Source organism: Athalia rosae, chromosome 8 (genome assembly GCF_917208135.1).
Source record: "Athalia rosae chromosome 8, iyAthRosa1.1, whole genome shotgun sequence".
NCBI lineage: Eukaryota > Metazoa > Arthropoda > Insecta > Hymenoptera > Athaliidae > Athalia > Athalia rosae.
The window spans coordinates 31717-56075 of record NC_064033.1 but is presented as its reverse complement, the minus strand read 5'-3'; the positions used below and the strand labels follow the sequence as shown (position 1 = coordinate 56075).

Sequence of the window (24359 nt, the reverse complement as noted above, 5' to 3'; positions counted from 1 at the left end):
AGTTTTCCGTTGCAACATATGCGCGCGACACACGCTGTTCGTTGGTATTGCGATTGCGGCCATTGAATTCATCCAAACTGATCCAAACGTACTACCCCACTGAAATGCGTACCCTCACAGGAGACATCGTTAAATCTTGGTTAAATAGTTGATTCGTAACGGTTCGTATGTGTTTATATGTTATATGATAGGACAGGCGAAAATAATTAGGCTCCTTTTAGATTATTAATCTTCACTATTTTTCTCCAATTCTGGTTTATAGTCGGATTCATTATTTGACTACTAGTTTGGTTAGATCAAGATTGTACGACTCTTGAGTGACAAATCTGGATACAATTTCTTGAGTTATGCACAAATGTGATTGATTGGTCTTGTTCGGAGATATTCCAGATCAATTTCTTCATGAATCTCTTGTCGGATGAACACTTTCAATTTGTGAAGTCTGAAATATGAGTGGGATCAAAATCACCGATGGTACAGGCTTGGAGGATCTCGGTGTTCCCGGCCAAGTTTTTTTGAGAGATGCTCTGACAAGTTGTACCGATCCTTTGAAAGCTATCGAAGAATTCCAAGTAATAATTATATCATCATAATTCCTAGGGCAAAAATACATTTTGAAAAAATTAGTGATTCATATTATTTATCACTGCCTAGTTGGAGAATGGGATATTACTACCATCTCTGCGTCCCATGTTACCACTACTGGACCTTCATGGCGTTAGAAGACTTGATTTCCATGCCTCAGTCCTGGAAGAACTAAGGGAGAAACTTGTCAAACGCATAACAGAAATTGGAGCTGAAAGGGGAGAAAAAGCCGGAGGTGATCGAAGGCTCAAAGACCTATTGGCTAAGAGTTTTCCTGCTGTAAGAGTCGCCGCATTAAGACCAGTCGTGATGTGTATTTTAAGAAACACACCTCACATCGATGACAAATACCTCCGTGTATTAGTCAGAGAGAAGGAACTTTACAACGATGCCGATACAGAAGTCAAACGACAGATTTGGAAGGACAATCAGAGTCTGTTCGGCGATGAGGTCTCACCGCTGTTCAGCCGGTACATCATTGAGAAAGAACAGGTTTTATTTGACCATCGTAATCTCACTGCACTCTTCTTTTCACCCTCACCCAAAGTCAGACGACAGGGAGAAGTAGTACAAAAGCTTGCCCACATGATAGGGCACAGTGTTAAACTTTATGACATGGTTCTTCAATTTTTGAGGACCCTTTTCCTGCGAACAAAAAATATTCATTATTGTACTCTTCGCGCCGAGCTTCTGATGGCATTACACGATCTAGAGGTAAAATATTAATTTAATAATTTCCTTCATAATATTTTATGACGACTATCTTTCAGGTTCAAGATATAATATCTGTTGATCCTTGCCATAAATTTACTTGGTGTCTAGACGCTTGCATCAGAGAAAAAAATGTAGACATTAAGAGGTCTCGAGAGTTGCAGGGATTTCTCGATAGTGTCAAGGTATGATTGTTATGCTAAGAGTATTCAAATTTTCCAAAATTCATTGATGGCTACTAATTTGTTTGTTTGTTTGTTTCTATTCTGTTCTGGCACAGAGAGGCCAGGAGCAAGTGCTTGGTGACTTAAGTATGACGCTGTGTGACCCATATGCAGTAAATTTTCTAGCAAGCAGTGCAATTAAGATAGCCCTCCACCTCATCAATGGTGAAGCTTTGCCACGTGACAACGCAGTTCTGGTTCTACTCCTGCGAATGTTGGCTTTGGGTTTATCTGCTTGGCAAATGATCGATTCTCAAGAATTTAAGGAGCCAAAACTTGACAGCCAAGTCGTGACAAAGTTTTTGCCAGCTCTGATGTCCCTCATGGTTGACGACCAGATAAGACAGTTGAACGGAAAGCTTCCACCGGACGAAAGGGAAAGTGCTATTGCCATTATCGAGCACTCTGGACCACCTCCCGATGCGTGCCAGGCATATGCCCAACTTTCAGGAGTCGCGGCTGTACTGTCAATGTACCACGCATTGCACGTCGGTGGCGGTGGAGGTGGAGGAAGAGGCAGAGGTGATGCCCGCGGATTGATGCGTGTTTTGGCTACTCTACCGAATTGCCAGGCTCAGCGAGCATTTGAAGACCCCTTTTTGCATACCTTGGTAATTGGTAAATCCAGTGAAATCCCAATATTTGCACCTGTAAAACTGGAAAGAATGGGAGAGAGGGGAGCCTCGCAAGGTAAGCACTGCGGAGGGAGCTAGTTCGGTGTTTTGATGTATACCGAGTTGTATGGAGAAAACGATGAATGACGTTGTAGCGCTGCCTGGTGCAAATATGGGACTTCTCTACCTTACATGCTATTCAATAGTGACAAAAAAACGTTTTGGCTTGAATCACATTAAACTTTGTACGAATCAATTTCTATCACTAGGTATCCCTGCTGATTATCAACATGGCTGACGAATTCTCAGGAGAATCGTTTTGCACAGTAATTTTTGATGAATTCTTTCTGGCGGGTTTAGCCAGGGACAATGTGACTAGACATCTGTTAAAACTTCTATGGTATATTCACCTTAAGCTACCTCCCACACGATTGCATACTCTCCTGAAAGCTCTGCAACCCAACAGTCAGGTAACGTTATTTGATTTATAATTTGCTCAAAGTTTTTAGTTGCTCTTAATCTTGTTAACATAATTTTTCATGATCACTTATAGCACAACGAAGCTGTACATACTTTGTACCAGTCGCTTCGCGAGAAGATCGGTAGTTGACTAGATAAAAGTATTTTGACATTGCCAACGTCGATGGATACCCTTGGGAGTCCCCTATTCTCTACTCGATTTTCTTTCCTGTGATGAACTAGGAACGCTGATGTAACGCTTGTATCATACGATACCTCTAGATCTTATAACTTCAGTTACATCTGAGACGAGTAGTTTTCTGAGATTGAATATAACAAGATAAGGCGATGCTATGAATTGACGAGTGATAAAACACGCAAAACAACAAGTCAAGGTCATGGTTTTGATGAAATTAATGCAGTCAATGCTTAACTATGATCAGAAAAGTAAATCAATGTGCACAAAGGTTTTGCAGCACATGGCCCACATTGTGCAGCATCGATATATCATGCTCCGCTATTATTTCAGACCATATTTTTATTTCATCAACATGGCACAATAAAATTTGTTTATAAACGACTTTTTTCATTGATACAGCTGTGATTCATAATTATTTTACGTAAATCTCCATGTCTATTTAGGTGATTAGTGGAGAGGTCAGATACTCATTGACGAGCACAAAGTAAACATCAGAAATTAATTGGGAAACAAGTCTATCTTGCCAGAAGAATTAAATGTGTTCGATTATACATTGTGACCAAGTACAGTTGGAAATTTAAACTTAACATCGATGGATGTAAAATAAGTTATAATTTTTTTCAAATTTGATAGTTGTTAGTAGAGTACTCACCGATTAGAAAACAACTATTACCATTCTTACGTATTCTGAATTCCTAATTTCCCTTTACATCCCTATAACCTTGATTTTTCCGATCAACCAACATTCTGTCATTGGTGTTTATTTGCTCTTTGAAATACGTTTATGACTATTATATCTATGCTAGTACAAAGAATTTGAATTTATCATTATTCGTTTCATCATGATCATGATCGAAACCATGCCAATAGAGTGTAGCAAAATATAATCATTGCGACACACACATTCGTTCAATTGTCCAAGTCCAATCATTAACCACCAAAATGAATTTGGCATGCAAATTCTGAAGGTTAGGTAAAATATGTTTCAAAATTGCTCCAGCCCCAAAAATATTAAAAAATTTGGCACGTTGACATGATTTATCAAGTATTAGGTATGCAATCTGTATTTACGCTGTATGTGTATGAGGTAAATTTTAACCAGAAAACAAGTGCACATGCCATCTATCTCACTGTCAATTAATAAATATCATTACCTTTATGTATATGTATGTATTTAACAAATCTATGTGGGCATTAGGGTGGTCCTTATTTTGGGTATGTTTGAATTTTTTTTTACGATAGTCCTAAATCGGTTCAATATATATATAAAAAAAAAAAAATGCCTGCCAAAATTCAGCCCTTAATTTTAATATTAACCCGTGCCCCACGGTAGTCAAAGTTTTAAACGTAAATAACACGTGAAAATGTTATCTCGCTGTATGCAATTTTGTAGGTCGTTGACGTATACTTAAAATTCTAAACTGTATGGTTTCTTGTAGGAAATTTAACGCTCTACAGCAAAGGTCTGTTATGATTTTTCGCTAGCTTTATCGGTTCAATAGATATTCGAGGTCAACGTCAAATGTTTGTGCTTTATTAATTGTGAATGACTATTCTGAGAAAGCAGTTAAATTAGTGCAAGATTTTTGTGGGTGATACATTAAGGATGAAAAGCAACTTCATTTTCAACTTGGTTTAGAATCACAGAGAACAGTTTTCTGATGCATTAAAAAATCAAATATGTAATGAATAGATTATATTGAAAATACGATAAACAAAAAGATATGTTTCTAATTACATTTTTAACAATATGTGTGCCAAATTGATAAAGCCCATACATTCAACTTTGACCTTGAATATCTGTTGAATCGATGAAGTTGGCGATAAATCATAACAGACCTTTCTTGTAGAGCGTTAAATTTCCTATAAGAAACCATCCAGTCCAGAATCTTATGTATATGTATATGTTAACAACTTACGAAATTGCAAAGAACGAGATGACATTTTCACGTGTTATTTAAATTTAAAACTTCGACTGCCGTGGGGCACGGGTTGATATTAAAATTAAAGGTTGCAATTTGGCAAATATTTTTTTTTATATATTTTGAAACGATTTAGGACTATTGTCAAAAAAAATTTAAACATACCCAAAATAAAGACCACCCTAGTGGGCATAGATATTTCCTCTCAATGGGAATGTTATGTTTTAACAGAACATCGCAGAAAAAATGAAAATATATGCTTAAATGCCCACAACATATTACAAGGTCAAACTAGCCTACAGTCTTGAATCCGTCGCGATTTGGCCACCTAAGCGATTCTGAACTTATCAAACAAATCGGATAAATATTACCTACTTAAACCTGTGGGCTTCCGTGGACTTTCTTTGAAATGATTAAATCATACTGGGCTCTGAGTCCCAGATTTTTTCAGTCATCGTTACTTCAAGTATTCAAGTACCCGCAACTCAAAAATGCATTGTTTCTGGCTAAGGATCAACCAAATCAATTACGGTGTATGACAAAATGTTCATGCCAAACTACTAAATAAGAATTCGAATTTGCATATAAATGTAATGCATGCGCTGTTCTGACTAATTAAGTATTGTCACTAGCGAATTGTAGTGGCAAACATTGTCGACTGAAAAAGCTTCGCTTTGAAACATTTGCTAATTTTATTCAAGTGTGATGATAAGCCCCGAAATAAGAAAAGAACAGATGGAAATCAAAAAACTTGACTAAGCACAGATATTGACTTGGTTGGCGAAATAAAGTTGTGGCGCATTCATTTTTTGTAATATCTAATCCTGATCATAAGGTTAATTCTACTAAATATCAGTTACAACTTGAACGTCTCGTCTCGGCGATTTAATTGATCGATAACATGTAATGCGGACTTCGAGACTAAACAGCAATTATATTTGAATAAGATTTTGTTAATTGAAAATACAAGCAGAAGAATAAAGAAAAGTTTTGGGTTTCAAAACAATCGACATACAATGTAACTGATACTTTAACAACGAAACACCTAATTATTCTGAATAAGATTTTCCCCATTAATTTATGTGCATATCAACGTTAAATGCTTTCTACCGAACAAACGCCTTGCAAAATTTAACAAGCTTAAATTCTTCGGCAATTCCATTACTAATTTATTCAGTCATATTCGTGCGATGACTCTCTCCTGCTTAGAAGATTATCCTTTTCTTCCGGCGTTCCACCCACATCACCGGGTATTGATCTTGGTAAGTTGTTCACCTTGTTTAGCTTATTGAGACCCTGAGTAACTCCACCGCTGCCAGAAATACTAGAAAAAAGACTGCACTTGTGATGTTAGAAGTGATGAAAAAATCAAAGTGAAAAATGAATTGAGTCAACAGATACGGAAAATTAATAATAATCTGTGAAACAATTGTTTTCTCATTGAGAATTGTTCACGTTTTAACTGTGTGACTTACACCACATCGATTTCCTCGTCATTATCATCTGTAACCATGTCTCCATTGGCTATGGTGAAGTATGGATTGGCTGAAGCCGGACGAAACTTGTACCCAGTCAGAATAAAAAATACGTACGTGGCCATTTCTTTGAACATCTCATCCAACCACTCATATTGAAAAGGAACGGTGATCTGATAATCGAAATTAACAATTGTTTCGAATTAAAACAGTGATGAAAAATGTGTAGCAGAAGAATGATAAACATACCTTCAGAAGGTAGACAATAATTCTTGTAAAATATATGTAGCAGACGATCATGATATAAAAATGCCGGAATAATTTAAGCTTCCTCAGGTTGACAGCTGCTTTGCCATCGGTATGTGCTGCTTCCTGAAGATGCCTTATGCTCCACACAACAGGGAATAGAATAGCCCCACAGCAGAGGAGATCGACAAGGGTAAATACGTCTCTCCAAGTCTTATGTTCAATGTCACCTTCTTCGCTTTCCTCGATTATGATTTTTGCAACGTTTGCCAGGACCTTTGAAAAGAGAAAAAACATAACTGCAACGGAACATTTCGATGAACAAGAATAAATTTCTATCCCCGTCAAGTGTAACAAATTCCGGCTGAGATTATATAATTTACCTGCAAGGGAATGACGATCATAAACAATTTTTTATCCTTATCAGACAAGATATGTTTGATGAAGTCCCATCCGGTGCCAATCAAGACAATGGTAATGAAGAGAACTGCACCTTTAAGCAGATGAGTGATGTAGTAGAGTATAGCCCAAGCTGCTACGTGTTCTCCTTTGGTTTGAATAAAGTGAAAGTTTATTCCATGAAAAAGCAAAGAGAGAGACTTCAGGTACACAAGCACCGTCATCAGGTAGTGAATCTTGAAGACGGGATGTCTGAAATTCAGTTTAGTTGGTATGGCGGTTGATGAATTGCTCGCATTCACTACATTTTTTTTTTCACATCAAGAGTCATGGTCGTGTGCTCATGATGCCAAGGCCAATGAACAAGAAGAAATGATTGAATTCGGATAACCCACATACTTGCTTTTTTTCAGAATAAAAACCCAGAAACAACCAGACAAGAAGAAGAGAAGTGCCATCATGAAGTAGAGAGCGGGAAGCGGCATTTCACCAGCACTCAAAAAATTGCCATGGTTGTCCTCTTCAATTTGCAGCTGTATCAATAAAGTATACAACTACACTCATTGCGATGATCAGGTATGCTATTCGATTACAATTCAGAGAAGAAACCCATTTTACAGACTGTGCTCAGTTAGGAACAACATGATCAATATCTGGTCTTGTCAAATCTGAGTCAACAATTGTGTGATCTCTTAGTTTGGCAAGAAGTTAGTGATTTTTCTTTCGGATTTAAAAATCGGACTGTAAATTTTAGGATAAATATACAACCACATTCATTAATGCAAATAAATGCGTACAAACTTTTGTAAGAAAAGCTACCGAATTAAATTTTGCATTCATAGTTACCGTAAATTCTAAGGCCACAGGTCTTTTGTGATTGTAATTTGGACAACTGTGGAAGTACAAGTTATAGAGCCCTTCCTCGCTTGGGCCTACAATCAACACAAAATTCGCATTGTAGTATGGTTGTTCATTCACTATTTCGGCCTTCATTGGTATCTTCACGTCGACACATCCGATATTCGGTGTTGCCGAATCCAGCAGCTTTGTTTGTTCTTCTGCTCCTTGAAATACATAAAAGGGATCTTGGTATACTCTGCAAATTTCATCCACACTTTAAATAAAATTTCCTCCAATGCTAAAAAAAGGTTATTTTTGTACATTTTTTCCGAAATATTGTTATAGATATTAATATGAAGGTTGATGAGCTCAAAGAATACATTCTTGGAATACATAAAACAAATTTTTATTCATTTATTTAAAAATTTTTTATGTACAAAAATTACAAGCAAACGTAATTCCTTGCAAAAAAAAAATAAATAAATAAAATAGATGACGTTTTTTTCACTGTTCTTGGCCCAAATAAAATAGTAAAATGAAAATTTCAATGCGGTTCTAGTTTGCGTTAGAGCTATTCATGTGTAGAATATGTAGTTGAAATTTGATAAGGATCGTTTCAGTGGTTTCAGAGAAATTACCGCCGTTGACCAGAAAAATGTAGTTTAGAGACAAACGCGTTTAAAGTTTTTTTAAGGAAAGACCAGATAGTGGAAGTAGCAACGACATGCCACAAAATAACATAGTTAGAATGCCCCGATCGTTATGAAATTCAAGCAGAATACTTTGAGACGTATATACTTGCGAAAAATAAAAATGAAAATGAAAATTCTAAACCAGAATGATCCCTCAGATTTACAATTAATGGAATAATACACAAACTAATCAGTGATCCTCACGTAGTGTGAGTTTTGGAAATGGATTCTTTTTTACATCATATAATCAATAGGATAATACTGCATGCAATGATAAGTGAGGTGGTGGTAAAACATAATAATGAGAAAAAGCAGGCACATCACTCTAAGGGCAATAAGCTTTATGACTCACTTGAGATAGATGTACTACGTTTTTTCCTCGGAAACAATTCTGTGTCTCTCAAATGTGACTTTGAAAAATCTCTTTTCGGTCTGAACCTCGGGATTGTGACTTCGTCCTTGTAAATATGCATGGAGCGGAGATCTTTTGTGCAACTAACTTTCAATCTGCAACAATACAGCATTATAGTAAAATCAGGTCATCCAGATTACCTCACACGATAAACACAACTATACCTACATCAAATTCTTCAGATCCATTGTCAAGTAAATAGCCGCACTGTCTTGATTAGATTGCTCCATCTGCAAAGGACATTTTTCCTGATGGCTGTCCAGATATGGATTCATGGCATCACTGAGAGTTCGATCCATGCTGAATCCATACTAAAAAAGCAAAGATATCATGAAAATCCCCCATCTGTTGTGGAAATGGGGTTGTTATAATCTAACCAACAACAGGTTTAATAGGCATGTTTTAATCATATCTCATGTAAAGAAACCAAATCAAAATTCTTTGTTCTGATAAGCATACACGATGTCAACAACTTTTCTAGTTTTGAATAAGAATTTGTGAGTTCATGTACAATTGGTCAATCCCTTAACAAATTCCGAAATGTTTCAGTGTCCCTAGAAGGTGTCTCCCAAAGGAGAGTACCAAACATCAATTACCAACTGGCCAATTCGTGTCAATAGATCGAAAATTTATAGTATAGCAAAACTTGAGTCAATTCAAATTACATAATTTAAGGAAGCAAATGTCAACTTCGCATTACCACTGCATTATCATCCCTTGGTTCTGCCTTGAAATTAGTTAGGTTTACGCGTAAAATTCCTCCTTCGTAGAATCCAAACGTGCTAAGAGCGATGTATCGTCTAACGTCATTCTGAAATTTTTGTTCGATGTACACTGAATTCTGGTACAGGCATGAAGAATCACTTGATTTTATTTCTCATGTTTCGAAACGGTAACGAGAGCGCATACCTCACATGCATGATACGTAGATTCTAACTGTATGAACCATTTTACACCATATTATAAATCAACGCACCCTAATTTCAAGTTTATGGATTCTCGCTTGAATACGAGGAGCCACAGTGATAAAGATCAGGCACGAAGTCAGTGCTAATTTCCATAGCATTTTCTCCCGATTTACGTTGACCAAACTCATTCGCACACATGAAACGTTCGATTCATTAGTTGAACCATGGACGTGAGAAATATATGGACGGAGTATAAAGTACCACTATGGGCGCGGGGGGTGTCCCATTTCGCGACGGGGGGGAGGGCCGTCATCTTTTGAGGGGCCACCACTGCTGCCGCTTGGTGGACGCATCGTGAAATAACTATGTTAGCGTCGTTATTAATTCGAATTCGAGCTCATTCGAGCTTCCAGATGCTCTCGGTAACCTTCAAGCGGATCTATTTTGGGCTGGAATCACTCCGCACACAGACTCGGCAAGGGGTGGACCTGTCGGCCTTTACTTTCAATAAAAACGTCTGGAATTATACAAGTAACTATTCCAATATCTCTTTTGTTAGTACCTGTTACTACCATCCTCTGTAACTGTAGTGAGCAGGTTCAAGAAGTTTTTCTGCAAAATGGTTCTGCTGACCGCTGTTTTTGTTTAGACAATAGACTGGAACTCTAAAGACAAGAATCGTTAAGGCTCAGGCCAACACCGAAGTACAAGTGTGGACACCTGAGCAAAGAGGATCTGCAGGATGAAATTGAGGGCAGGAGAATCTTACTGCGTCAAATTTAAGGTGGGAGAAAGACGTTTGGCCGGCGATTCGACTCTAAGATGATAACTGGGTTCATAATAATGTAATATTGAAACGAACATTATACACCTTGCGAATGATATTGCAAAGTTTCGAATAATTAATTGAATAATGTACGTATACTGAATGTATTCCACCTGCATAACTCTTGAATAAATGACAAGCTATTTTAAATCAAATACTTGGTTCTTATTGATTACACCACTGAAACCACTCATTGTCATGTGAAGTCCTGAAATAACGAATAGTGAGCAAGCTAGTGATGGAGAATGATACAAACATGATGTCTCAGAACGACTCCTTGCCTATCCACAGTTTTGATACAAAAATAAATTTTTCGCCTAAATTGTACTTTCCGGGACCAACAGAATTGATCTCTTCCTTTTCAAAAAATTATTGAATAATTAAATACACAGGCAGGTATATTCTGAGGTGTGCGAACGGCCGGTTGGTCTCCCTATCATTCTAGAATTTTTTCAATTATTTTTCATTTGCGTCGGTCCTGCGTGGGTGCGGGCCTCTGAAATTAATTGCACGGCCCCATTTTTAGGCCGCGCCCCTTGTCTACTACTACAACTACTGCTCTGTCATCATTATTTACTATTTTCCCCTCTTCTTCTGAATCTTTTTCAATTTTCATTCAATTTCTAAGGAATCAGTGGACTTTCTCCATGTTAACGACCTCAGACTTATTTTCAGATTTTGACCGAGTATTGTATATTTTTTTCTTCTTTTCCTGATTTTTTTTTCAATTTCAAGTTAATTTTTTTATTAATTTGCCCATTACTGCATCTTTCCGAACCCCTAGAGTCGCCTTGTGATCGAGAACCAAAGGTTCGACATCCTAGATTCATTCACGATTTTTTGCGATTTTTTCCCATTTTTTTTTTGCGATTTTTAAAAATATGTTTGAATTTTACCGCTGTTGGTCACGTCTGCGCACTCGCCGATACAGCTAGCACTAAGTGGCGGAATTTTCGTGAACTACAAAAACTAGTGCTATCTGATGGACTTTTCAAGAACTGATTTCAGCGCAAGTCCACATGGGGTACGTTACCTACGAACAATTTATCGTCATCGGTCGGCAACTCCGCATAGGGTAAGTTACCTACGAACAATTCATCGTCATCGGTCGGTCCATGGATATCGGTCGGCGAATCCGCATAGGTCATATTTCCTACGAACAATTCATCGTCATCGGTCGGTATCAGATCTGATAACTTACTGATCAAAAACTCGTGACACACCTTTGACGTTTCATCGGAGCATAGCCTCTAAATCAAAGTCGAACACAACCCTGACGTTTACGAATACTAATGATGACATGTCATTGAATTTACTCCTTTGTCCAGGTAATTGCATTCTTGGTCTCGACACGGAAAAAACCCAGAGAATCAGAGGCTACAGTCTTCAGGCATATGCAATTTTCGGGCCTGGACAATAAATCCAAGCAACTGCGAAGTTACGTGTCAGTCTTATTTTAATATGGATACAGCGTCTCAAAGGAAAATGCAGGTTTTTTGGTTCCTGGCTCCTCCAGCATCCGGTAATCTATAAACATTTTAATATTTGTACTTGTTTCAGAAAAATCGTTGGGGTTCTCTGTTCGATTCGCGATTCTGCTTTTTGACAGAACTTCCAACGTTATGTCCATTTTGTCGCATTTCTGAACGAAAAAATAGAGATCTCTCGACGAGTATCAGGAATTGCTCGGTCCAGTCGACACGCTCGTTTTCCTGAAGCCGTAATATAGGTATCGTCATGTATTTTGAGTTCGAGATTGCACAGCTGCTACTTGATTCAATTTATCCAACGACCGGTCGATTAATAAGCTGATTCTTTGTTGCAGAACGTAGAATTATCAAGATATTTCGATAGTTTCGGGTCGTGGCACAATTGACTCGACAATTTCAAGTCCAATTTATCCAACGACCGGTCGATTAATAAGCTAATTATTCATCAATTATTCGCTGTTGGGAGTACAAAAATTATAAGACATATCGATTATTTTTAGTCGTAGACGCACTGTGGTTCGTCGCAATCCATGCATGGGTCGAAATATTCGAATTTATCGGTCTACGAGGGAGCCCGAGCTGTGCTGGAGTCAGCGTAGCCAGCAGGGTAGCACTTTGTTGTGAGACGTCACCTTCAGGGCTGAGCAGAGGTGACGCCTCAAAACAAACCGCGCGCCCGTGGCTACCTGATTCTAGCTAAGCTTGGGTTTGCTGGTGAATTCAGAAATTCGAATATTTCGACCCTTGCATGGATTGCGACGAATCTATGTGGGTCTACGACTAAAAGCAATCGATATGTCTTAATTTTTCTGCTCCCAACAGCGAATAATTGATGATTACTCGATCGATTGCATGAGTAGATGATTTTGGCTTTCAAATTTGAAATTCGGAGCTGATTATATGTGAGATTACTCTTGAAGAACAAAAAAAAAATTCGACTTTCGACTTTTTTCGGACAAAGGGCGAGGTTTTTTGGGGATTTTTGACGGGTTCTGACGTATTAGGGTGGTTTGTTCACGATTTTTGGCGTTTTTCGATCCAGAGGGGTGGTTCCTCGGCGATTTGTTGCTTCTTCTGGAAGAAAAAGAAGGTTTTTTGACGGTCATTGACGATTTTCGACCGGGAGTTAAGGTTCTCTGGCGGTTTTCGGCTTTTCCCACCAGCAGGGCCAGTTTTGGGGTGATTTTTTTTCTCAGATTCGAAGCCCAGAAATCCGACTGTGCTCGCTAGAATATTTTGCTCGATCAATTAATCGAGTAATCGCAAATCTTCCACTGTAATAAGCAGAGGAATGTAATTAACTCTGTAGCTTTGAGTCGTGGCTCGCTTAATTCGACGGATTCATGTTCTCAAGTTCGGAAATCTCAGAATAAGTTAGTTTAAAACATTTGAAACATATGCTGTATCATGCTAGCAAGACTGCAGAATCGCTGAGACTCTGGTCTTTGCTTCTATTGTTTCAGAGTCAATAATGAACTCTAGTTCCTCAAGTTCCGGCTTTTCCAGATATTTGAGGCTCAGAAACGGTGGAAATACTAATCCTCTGTTTAAATTAATTGACTGCTGTACTCTACTGCTTTGAGGAGTCAAAAAATTGTAAAACCTTGATAGCTCTTAGTCGTTGTTCAATTATGTATTCAGATTCTAGTTTTCAAGATCAAAGTACATACAACTACTGCTCTGTCATCATTATTTATTATTTTTCCCTCTTCTCCTGAATCTTTTTCAAGTTTAATCTAATTTTTAACGAATTAGTGGACTTCCTTCATGTCCTGTGAGTTTTTGACGCCCTGCAGCTAGAGTAACACGACCTTAGACTTGTTTCCAGATTTTGACCGGATATTTTCTATTTCTTCCTGCATTTTCTGATTTTTTTTCGATTTTTAGTCAATTTTTTGATTGATCCGTCAATGACTGCATCTCCTGGCCTTCCTAGAGGTTCCCTGTGATCCAGAACCGAAGGTACGTCATCCTACATTAATTCTCGATTTTTTTCTGATTTTTTGCGAATTTTTCCTATTTTTTCCGATATATTAAATTATGTTTGAATTTTTCCGCCATTCTGACGTCACGTGGTCTGGTCACGTGACCGCACTAGCGCCATGGGCGGATTTTTGGTGAACTAAAAACTCGCCGATACAGCTAGCGCCATGTGGCGGATTTTTCGTGAACTACCGAAACGTCTAGCCTCGTGACGGGCCCCACTCGTTTCTCGACCACGTGGTCGAGTCGCAGGTGGCGCCATCTTTTTTTAGTTCGCCGTAATTCCGCAAGATGGCGCTGGCCGCAACTCGTTTTAGTAGTTCACGAAAAATCCGCCACATGGCGCTAGCTGTATCGGCGAGTGCGGCCACGTGACCAGCGGCGCTAAAATTCAAACATATTTTAAAAAATCGGAAAAAAATAGGAAAAAATCGGGAATAAATCCAGGATGACGTCCCATCGGTTCTGGATCACGGGACACCTCCAGGAAGGCCAGGAAATGCAGTAATTGGCGGATCAATTGAAAGATTGACTCAAATTCGAAAAGAAATCAGGAAAGAAAGGCAAAGATAGAAAATATCCGGTCGACATCTGGAAACAAGTCTAAGGTCGTGCTACTCTAGCTACATGGCGTCAAAACTTACTGATCTAAGAACTCACTGATCAAAAACTCGTGACACACCTTTGACATTTCATCGGAGCATATCCTCTCAATCGAGTCGAACGCAACCCTGACGTTTACGAATACTAACGATGACATGTCATTATAATTACTCCTTCATTTAGGTAATTGTGCTCTTGGTCTCGAGATGAAAGACAGTCAGAGGATCAGAGGCGACAGTCTTCAGGCGTATGCAATTTTTGGGATGGACAATAGATATTAAGCAACAGCGAAACTACTTGTCAAATTTATTTGAATATAGATGCAACGTCTGGTTGGAAAATGCAGGTTTGTCGGCTTCTGGCTCCTCCAGCATGTGGAAATCTCTGTACATTGGAACGTTCTATATTTGTTTCAGTAGAATCGGTACACTGAATTTCCCAGGTGATTGATGACACTGTTTGTTGGCAGCTAAGGTGATTGAATAGTTCATGAGCAAATTGGAAGAACAAGAGAGAATTGATGACAGTTCGCAATGGGTTGGATCAATTATAATACCTTCTAGTTTCATCAGTCCGGTGAAAGAACGTATTGCTATTGATACAATTGCTAAAAACTCACTAATTAAGAACTCGTGACACACCTTTGACGTTTCATCGGAGCATAGCCTCTAAATCAAAGTCGAACACAACCCTGACGTTTACGAATACTAATGATGACATGTAATTGTGAATATTCCTTTATTCAGGTAATTGCATTCTTGGTCTCGAAATCGAAGACAGTCGTAGGATCAGAGGCGACAGTCTTCAGGCATATGCAATTTTTGGAATGGACAATAGATTTAAGCAACAGCGAAACTACTTGTCAAATTTATTCGAATATAGATGCAACGTCTGGTTGGAAAATGCAGGTTTGTCGGCTTCTGGCTCCTCCAGCATGTGGAAATCTATAAACATTGGAATGTTCTATATTTGTTTCAGTAGAATCGGTATACAGAATTTCCCAGGTGATTGATGACACTGTTTGTTGGCAGCTAAGGTGATTAAATAGTTCATGAGGAAATTGGAAGAATAAGAGAGAATTGATGACAGTTCGCAATGGGTTGGATCAATTATAATACCTTCTAGTTTCATCAGTCCGGTGAAAGAACGTATTGCTATTGAAACAATTGCTAAAAACTCACTAATTAAGAACTCGTGACACACCTTTGACGTTTTATCGGAGCATAGCCTCTAAATCAAAGTCGAACACAACCCTGACGTTTACGAATACTAATGATGACATGTAATTGTAAATATTCCTTTATTCAGGTAATTGCATTCTTGGTCTCGAAATCGAAGACAGTCGGAGGATCAGAGGCGACAGTCTTCAGGCATATGCAATTTTTGGGATGGACAATAGATTTAAGCAACAGCGAAACTACTAGTCAAATTTATTTGAATATAGATGCAACGTCTGGTTGGAAAATGCAGGTTTGTCGGCTTCTGTTCGCTCCAGCATGTGGAAATCTATAAACATTGGAATATTCATACTTGTTTCAGGAACAAATGCTGTTCTTTGACTGAACTTTGCACGCTATGGCCATTTTTTCGCATTTCCGAGCGAAAAAATGGAGATCTCTCGACGAGTATCCGGAATTGCTCGGTCCAGTCGACACGCTCGTGTTTCTGAGGCCGTAATATAGGTATCGTCATTTATTTTGTGTTTGAGAATCCGCAGCTGCTACTTAATTCAATTTATCCGACGACCGGTCGATTAATAAGCTGATTCTTTGTTGCAGAACGTAGAATTATCAATATATTTCGAAGGTTCCGAGTTGTGTCTTGATTGAGTCGACGGATCTGAGTCGCTGCAAACAAACTACATAAAAATAAGATTGTTCCGGACATTTGGAAAGCGAAGAATACAGCTCCTTCGGGTCGAGAAAGTACGATTGATATTCTGCGCTTTGGTTTCTTACTCATTTTGAGCCCAGAAATCCGACTGTGCTCGCCAAAATGTCTTGCTTATCGGATTGATCGAGTGATAGCAAACTTTCCACTGTAATGAGCAGAGAAATTTAATCAACTCTGTAGCTTCAAGTCGTGGCACGCTTAATTCGACGAATTCATGTTCTCAAGTTGGAAAATCTCAGAATAAGTTAGTTTAAAACATTTGAAACATATGCTGTATCATGCTAGCAAGACTGCAGAATCGCTGAGACTCTGGTCTTTGCTTCTATTGTTTCAGAGTCAATAATGAACTCTAGTTCCTCAAGTTCCGGCTTTTCCAGATATTTGAGGCTCAGAAACGATGGAAATACTAATCCTCTGTTTAAATTAATTGACTGCTGTACTCTACTGCTTTGAGGAGTCAAAAAATTGTAAAACCTTGATAGCTCTTAGTCGTTGTTCAATTATGTATTCAGATTCTAGTTTTCAAGATCAAAGTACATACAACTACTGCTCTGTCATCATTATTTATTATTTTTCCCTCTTCTCCTGAATCTTTTTCAAGTTTAATCTAATTTTTAACGAATTAGTGGACTTCCTTCATGTCCTGTGAGTTTTTGACGCCCTGCAGCTAGAGTAACACGACCGTAGACTTGTTTCCAGATTTTGACCGGATATTTTCTATTTCTTCCTGCATTTTCTGATTTTTTTTCGATTTTTAGTCAATTTTTTGATTGATCCGTCAATGACTGCATCTCCTGGCCTTCCTGGAGGTTCCCTGTGATCCAGAACCGAAGGTACGTCATCCCACATTAATTCTCGATTTTTTTCTGATTTTTCGCGAATTTTTTCTATTTTTTCCGATATATTAAATTATGTTTGAATTTTTCCGCTATTCTGACGTCACGTGGTCTGGTCACGTGACCGCACTAGCGCCATGGGCGGATTTTTGGTGAACTAAAAACTCGCCGATACAGCTAGCGCCATGTGGCGGATTTTTCGTGAACTACCGAAACGTCTAGCCTCGTGACGGGCCCCACTCGTTTCTCGACCACGTGGTCGAGTCGCAGGTGGCGCCATCTTTTTTTAGTTCGCCGTAATTCCGCAAGATGGCGCTGGCCGCAACTCGTTTTAGTAGTTCACGAAAAATCCGCCACATGGCGCTAGCTGTATCGGCGAGTGCGGCCACGTGACCAGCGGCGCTAAAATTCAAACATATTTTAAAAAATCGGAAAAAAATAGGAAAAAATCGGGAATAAATCCAGGATGACGTCCCATCGGTACTGGATCACGGGACACCTCCAGGAAGGCCAGGAAATGCAGTAATTGGCGGATCAATTGAAAGATTGACTCAAATTCGAAAAGAAATCAGGAAAGAAAGGCAAAGATAGAAAATATCCGGTCGACATCTGGAAACAAGTCTAAGGTCGTGCTACTCTAGCTACATGGCGTCAAAACTTACTGATCTAAGAACTCACTGATCAAAAACTCGTGACACACCTTTGACATTTCATCGGAGCATATCCTCTCAATCGAGTCGAACGCAACCCTGACGTTTACGAATACTAACGATGACATGTCATTATAATTACTCCTTCATTTAGGTAATTGTGCTCTTGGTCTCGAGATGAAAGACAGTCAGAGGATCAGAGGCGACAGTCTTCAGGCATATGCAATTTTTGGGATGGACAATAGATTTAAGCAACAGCGAAACTACTTGTCAAATTTATCTGAATATAGATGCAACGTCTGGTTGGAAAATGCAGGTTTGTCGGCTTCTGGCTCCTCCAGCATGTGGAAATCTCTGTACATTGGAACGTTCTATATTTGTTTTAGTAGAATCGGTACACTGAATTTCCCAGGTGATTGATGACACTGTTTGTTGGCAGCTAAGGTGATTCAATAGTTCATGAGCAAATTGGAAGAACAAGAGAGAATTGATGACAGTTCGCAATGGGTTGGATCAATTATAATACCTTCTAGTTTCATCAGTCCGGTGAACGAACGTATTGCTATTGAAACAATTGCTAAAAACTCACTAATTAAGAACTCGTGACACACCTTTGACGTTTCATCGGAGCATAGCCTCTAAATCAAAGTCGAACACAACCCTGACGTTTACGAATACTAATGATGACATGTCATTGAATTTACTCCTTTGTCCAGGTAATTGCATTCTTGGTCTCGACACGGAAAAAACCCAGAGAATCAGAGGCTACAGTCTTCAGGCATATGCAATTTTCGGGCCTGGACAATAAATCCAAGCAACTGCGAAGTTACGTGTCAGTCTTATTTTAATATGGATACAGCGTCTCAAAGGAAAATGCAGGTTTTTTGGTTCCTGGCTCCTCCAGCATCCGGTAATCTATAAACATTTTGATATTTGTACTTGTTTCAGAAAAATCGTTGGGGTTCTCTGTTCGATTCGCGATGCTGCTTTTTGACAGAACTTCCAACGTTTTGTTCATTTTGTCGCATTTCTGAACGAAAAAATAGAGATCTCTCGACGAGTATCAGGAATTGCTCGGTCCAGTCGACACGCTCGTTTTCCTGAAGCCGTAATATAGGTATCGTCATGTATTTTGAGTTCGAGATTGCACAGCTGCTACTTGATTCAATTTATCCAACGACCGGTCGATTAATAAGCTGATTCTTTGTTGCAGAACGTAGAATTATCAAGATATTTCGATAGTTTCGGGTCGTGGCACAATTGACTCGACAATTTCAAGTCCAATTTATCCAACGACCGGTCGATTAATAAGCTAATTATTCATCAATTATTCGCTGTTGGGAGCACAAAAATTATAAGACATATCGATTATTTTTAGTCGTAGACGCACTGTGATTCGTCGCAATCCATGCATGGGTCGAAATATTCGAATTTATCGGTCTACGAGGGAGCCTGAGCTGTGCTGGAGTCAGCGTAGCCAGCAGGGTAGCACTTTGTTGTGAGACGTCACCTTCAGGGCTGAGCAGAGGTGACGCCTCAAAACAAACCGCGCGCCCGTGGCTACCTGACTCTAGCTAAGCTTGGGTTTGCTGGTGAATTCAGAAATTCGAATATTTCGACCCTTGCATGGATTGCGACGAATCTATGTGGGTCTACGACTAAAAGCAATCGATATGTCTTAATTTTTCTGCTCCCAACAGCGAATAATTGATGATTACTCGATCGATTGCATGAGTAGATGATTTTGGCTTTCAAATTTGAAATTCGGAGCTGCTTATATGTGAGATTACTCTTGAAGAACAAAAAAAAAATTCGACTTTCGACTTTTTTCGGACAAAGGGCGAGGTTTTTTGGGGATTTTTGACGGGTTCTGACGTATTAGGGTGGTTTGTTCACGATTTTTGGCGTTTTTCGATCCAGAGGGGTGGTTCCTCGGCGATTTGTTGCTTCTTCTGGAAGAAAAAGAAGGTTTTTTGACGGTCATTGACGATTTTCGACCGGGAGTTAAGGTTCTCTGGCGGTTTTCGGCTTTTCCCACCAGCAGGGCCAGTTTTGGGGTGATTTTTTTTCTCAGATTCGAAGCCCAGAAATCCGACTGTGCTCGCTAGAATATTTTGCTCGATCAATTAATCGAGTAATCGCAAATCTTCCACTGTAATAAGCAGAGAAATGTAATTAACTCTGTAGCTTCAAGTCGTGGCTCGCTTAATTCGACGAATTCATGTTCTCAAGTTGGAAAATCTCAGAATAAGTTAGTTTAAAACATTTGAAACATATGCTGTATCATGCTAGCAAGACTGCAGAATCGCTGAGACTCTGGTCTTTGCTTCTATTGTTTCAGAGTCAATAATGAACTCTAGTTCCTCAAGTTCCGGCTTTTTCAGATATTTGAGGCTCAGAAACGATGGAAATACTAATCCTCTGTTTAAATTAATTGACTGCTGTACTCTACTGCTTTGAGGAGTCAAAAAATTGTAAAACCTTGATAGCTCTTAGTCGTTGTTCAATTATGTATTCAGATTCTAGTTTTCAAGATCAAAGTACATACAACTACTGCTCTGTCATCATTATTTATTATTTTTCCCTCTTCTCCTGAATCTTTTTCAAGTTTAATCTAATTTTTAACGAATTAGTGGACTCCCTTCATGTCCTGTGAGTTTTTGACGCCCTGCAGCTAGAGTAACACGACCTTAGACTTGTTTCCAGATTTTGACCGGATATTTTCTATTTCTTCCTGCATTTTCTGATTCATTTCGATTTTTAGTCAATTTTTCGATCGATCCGTCAATGACTGCATCTCCTGGCCTTCCTGGAGGTTCCCTGTGATCCAGAACCGAAGGTACGTCATCCTACATTAATTCTCGATTTTTTTCTGATTTTTTGCGAATTTTTTCTATTTTTTCCGATATATTAAATTATGTTTGAATTTTTCCGCTATTCTGACGTCACGTGGTCTGGTCACGTGACCGCACTAGCGCCATGGGCGGATTTTTGGTGAACTAAAAACTCGCCGATACAGCTAGCGCCATGTGGCGGATTTTTCGTGAACTACCGAAACGTCTAGCCTCGTGACGGGCCCCACTCGTTTCTCGACCACGTGGTCGAGTCGCAGGTGGCGCCATCTTTTTTTAGTTCGCCGTAATTCCGCAAGATGGTGCTGGCCGCAACTCGTTTTAGTAGTTCACGAAAAATCCGCCACATGGCGCTAGCTGTATCGGCGAGTGCGGCCACGTGACCAGCGGCGCTAAAATTCAAACATATTTTAAAAAATCGGAAAAAAATAGGAAAAAATCGGGAATAAATCCAGGATGACGTCCCATCGGTTCTGGATCACGGGACACCTTCAGGAAGGCCAGGAAATGCAGTAATTGGCGGATCAATTGAAAGATTGACTCAAATTCGAAAAGAAATCAGGAAAGAAAGGCAAAGATAGAAAATATCCGGTCGACATCTGGAAACAAGTCTAAGGTCGTGCTAGTCTAGCTACATGGCGTCAAAACTTACTGATCTAAGAACTCACTGATCAAAAACTCGTGACACACCTTTGACATTTCATCGGAGCATATCCTCTCAATCGAGTCGAACACAACCCTGACGTTTACGAATACTAACGATGACATGTCATTATAACTAATCCTTCATTTAGGTAATTGTGCTCTTGGTCTCGAGATGAAAGACAGTCAGAGGATCAGAGGCGACAGTCTTCAGGCATATGCAATTTTTGGGATGGACAATAGATTTAAGCAACAGCGAAACTACTTGTCAAATTTATTTTAATATAGATGCAACGTCTGGTTGGAAAATGCAGGTTTGTCGGCTTCTGGCTCCTCCAGCATGTGGAAATCTCTGTACATTAGAACGTTCTATATTTGTTTCAGTAGAATCGGTACACTGAATTTCCCAGGTGATTGATGACACTGTTTGTTGGCAGCTAAGGTGATTGAATAGTTCATGAGCAAATTGGAAGAACAAGAGAGAATTGATGACAGTTCGCAATGGGTTGGATCAATTATAATACCTTCTAGTTTCATCAGTCCGGTGAAAGAACGTATTGCTATTGATACAATTGCTAAAAACTCACTAATTAAGAACTCGTGACACACCTTTGACGTTTCATCGGAGCATAGCCTCTAATTCAAAGTCGAACACAACCCTGACGTTTACGAATACTAATGATGACATGTAATTGTAAATATTCCTTTATTCAGGTAATTGCATTCTTGGTCTCGAAATCGAAGACAGTCGGAGGATCAGAGGCGACAGTCTTCAGGCATATGCAATTTTTGGGATGGACAATAGATTTAAGCAACAGCGAAACTACTTGTCAAATTTATTTGAATATAGATGCAACGTCTGGTTGGAAAATGCAGGTTTGTCGGCTTCTGTTCGCTCCAGCATGTGGAAATCTATAAACATTGGAATATTCATACTTGTTTCAGGAACAAATGCTGTTCTTTGACTGAACTTTGCACGCTATGGCCATTTTTTCGCATTTCCGAGCGAAAAAATGGAGATCTCTCGACGAGTATCCGGAATTGCTCGGTCCAGTCGACACGCTCGTGTTTCTGAGGCCGTAATATAGGTATCGTCATTTATTTTGTGTTTGAGAATCCGCAGCTGCTACTTAATTCAATTTATCCGACGACCGGTCGATTAATAAGCTGATTCTTTGTTGCAGAACGTAGAATTATCAATATATTTCGATGGTTCCGAGTTGTGTCTTGATTGAGTCGACGGATCTGAGTCGCTGCAAACAAACTACATGAAAATAAGATTGTTCCGGAAATTTGGAAAGCGAAGAATACAGCTCCTTCGGGTCGAGAAAGTACGATTGATATTCTGCGCTTTGGTTTCTTACTCATTTTGAGCCCAGAAATCCGACTGTGCTCGCCAAAATGTCTTGCTTATCGGATTGATCGAGTGATAGCAAACTTTCCACTGTAATGAGCAGAGAAATTTAATCAACTCTGTAGCTTCAAGTCGTGGCTCGCTTAATTCGACGAATTCATGTTCTCAAGTTGGAAAATCTCAGAATAAGTTAGTTTAAAACATTTGAAACATATGCTGTATCATGCTAGCAAGACTGCAGAATCGCTGAGACTCTGGTCTTTGCTTCTATTGTTTCAGAGTCAATAATGAACTCTAGTTCCTCAAGTTCCGGCTTTTCCAGATATTTGAGGCTCAGAAACGATGGAAATACTAATCCTCTGTTTAAATTAATTGACTGCTGTACTCTACTGCTTTGAGGAGTCAAAAAATTGTAAAACCTTGATAGCTCTTAGTCGTTGTTCAATTATGTATTCAGATTCTAGTTTTCAAGATCAAAGTACATACAACTACTGCTCTGTCATCATTATTTATTATTTTTCCCTCTTCTCCTGAATCTTTTTCAAGTTTAATCTAATTTTTAACGAATTAGTGGACTTCCTTCATGTCCTGTGAGTTTTTGACGCCCTGCAGCTAGAGTAACACGACCGTAGACTTGTTTCCAGATTTTGACCGGATATTTTCTATTTCTTCCTGCATTTTCTGATTTTTTTTCGATTTTTAGTCAATTTTTTGATTGATCCGTCAATGACTGCATCTCCTGGCCTTCCTGGAGGTTCCCTGTGATCCAGAACCGAAGGTACGTCATCCCACATTAATTCTCGATTTTTTTCTGATTTTTCGCGAATTTTTTCTATTTTTTCCGATATATTAAATTATGTTTGAATTTTTCCGCTATTCTGACGTCACGTGGTCTGGTCACGTGACCGCACTAGCGCCATGGGCGGATTTTTGGTGAACTAAAAACTCGCCGATACAGCTAGCGCCATGTGGCGGATTTTTCGTGAACTACCGAAACGTCTAGCCTCGTGACGGGCCCCACTCGTTTCTCGACCACGTGGTCGAGTCGCAGGTGGCGCCATCTTTTTTTAGTTCGCCGTAATTCCGCAAGATGGCGCTGGCCGCAACTCGTTTTAGTAGTTCACGAAAAATCCGCCACATGGCGCTAGCTGTATCGGCGAGTGCGGCCACGTGACCAGCGGCGCTAAAATTCAAACATATTTTAAAAAATCGGAAAAAAATAGGAAAAAATCGGGAATAAATCCAGGATGACGTCCCATCGGTACTGGATCACGGGACACCTCCAGGAAGGCCAGGAAATGCAGTAATTGGCGGATCAATTGAAAGATTGACTCAAATTCGAAAAGAAATCAGGAAAGAAAGGCAAAGATAGAAAATATCCGGTCGACATCTGGAAACAAGTCTAAGGTCGTGCTACTCTAGCTACATGGCGTCAAAACTTACTGATCTAAGAACTCACTGATCAAAAACTCGTGACACACCTTTGACATTTCATCGGAGCATATCCTCTCAATCGAGTCGAACGCAACCCTGACGTTTACGAA

General features: G+C 39.3%; 2 protein-coding genes and 2 long non-coding RNA genes across 15 annotated transcripts in view; 3 read left to right on the top strand and 1 right to left on the bottom strand.

The window, feature by feature from the left end:
- Positions 1–20: 20 nt before the first annotated feature.
- Positions 21–3173, top strand: LOC105684915 (negative elongation factor B). 3 transcript variants are annotated; one of them, XM_012398646.4, is made up of 7 exons: positions 21–161; positions 391–572; positions 655–1299; positions 1356–1481; positions 1577–2131; positions 2404–2604; positions 2688–3173. In XM_012398646.4, exons 2-7 carry the CDS (start codon positions 450–452, stop codon positions 2742–2744), a joined length of 1707 nt encoding a protein of 568 aa, XP_012254069.1. In that variant the 5' UTR covers positions 21–161; positions 391–449; the 3' UTR covers positions 2745–3173. The 3 variants fall into 3 exon arrangements, with proteins under 3 accessions (XP_012254069.1, XP_048515764.1, XP_048515765.1); XM_048659807.1 differs by having other exon boundaries at positions 263–572; XM_048659808.1 differs by lacking the exon at positions 2688–3173 and having other exon boundaries at positions 263–572; positions 1577–2210; positions 2404–2577.
- The window catches only part of LOC105684932 (protein GPR107), a 44384-nt gene continuing 23138 nt past the window's right edge, over positions 3114–24359 (bottom strand). For 6 of the 10 annotated variants that reach the window (XM_048659804.1, XM_048659805.1, XM_048659803.1 and 3 more), the window contains exons 6-13: positions 8947–9089; positions 8719–8873; positions 7681–7898; positions 7234–7367; positions 6819–7086; positions 6439–6711; positions 6190–6362; positions 3114–6050 (exon numbers count right to left, since the gene is read on the bottom strand). In XM_048659804.1, the coding sequence (XP_048515761.1) occupies positions 5888–6050; positions 6190–6362; positions 6439–6711; positions 6819–7086; positions 7234–7367; positions 7681–7898; positions 8719–8873; positions 8947–9089 (1527 nt within the window). In that variant the 3' untranslated portion in view covers positions 3114–5887. Of the gene's footprint in view, positions 6051–6189; positions 6363–6438; positions 6712–6818; positions 7087–7233; positions 7368–7680; positions 7899–8718; positions 8874–8946; positions 9090–9478; positions 9590–9687; positions 9963–24359 lie in introns of those variants that run through there. The other 4 variants (XM_012398677.3, XM_012398676.3, XM_012398678.3 and 1 more) reach the window with 4 other exon arrangements.
- On the top strand, positions 10062–10667 carry LOC125502095. The gene is made up of 2 exons (XR_007279939.1): positions 10062–10217; positions 10336–10667. It is a non-coding gene; the product is annotated as an uncharacterized LOC125502095 (long non-coding RNA).
- Positions 11737–12509, top strand: LOC112694948. The gene is made up of 3 exons (XR_007279942.1): positions 11737–12003; positions 12073–12241; positions 12338–12509. It is a non-coding gene; the product is annotated as an uncharacterized LOC112694948 (long non-coding RNA).

Coding starts and splice junctions, on each gene's coding strand:
- LOC105684915 (XM_012398646.4), top strand. CDS start 450: ATGAGTGGGATCAAAATCACCGATGGTACAGGCTTGGAGGATCTCGGT. Junction 1,482..1,576: donor GATTTCTCGATAGTGTCAAG/GTATGATTGTTA, acceptor GTTCTGGCACAG/AGAGGCCAGGAGCAAGTGCT. Junction 2,605..2,687: donor CTCTGCAACCCAACAGTCAG/GTAACGTTATTT, acceptor GATCACTTATAG/CACAACGAAGCTGTACATAC.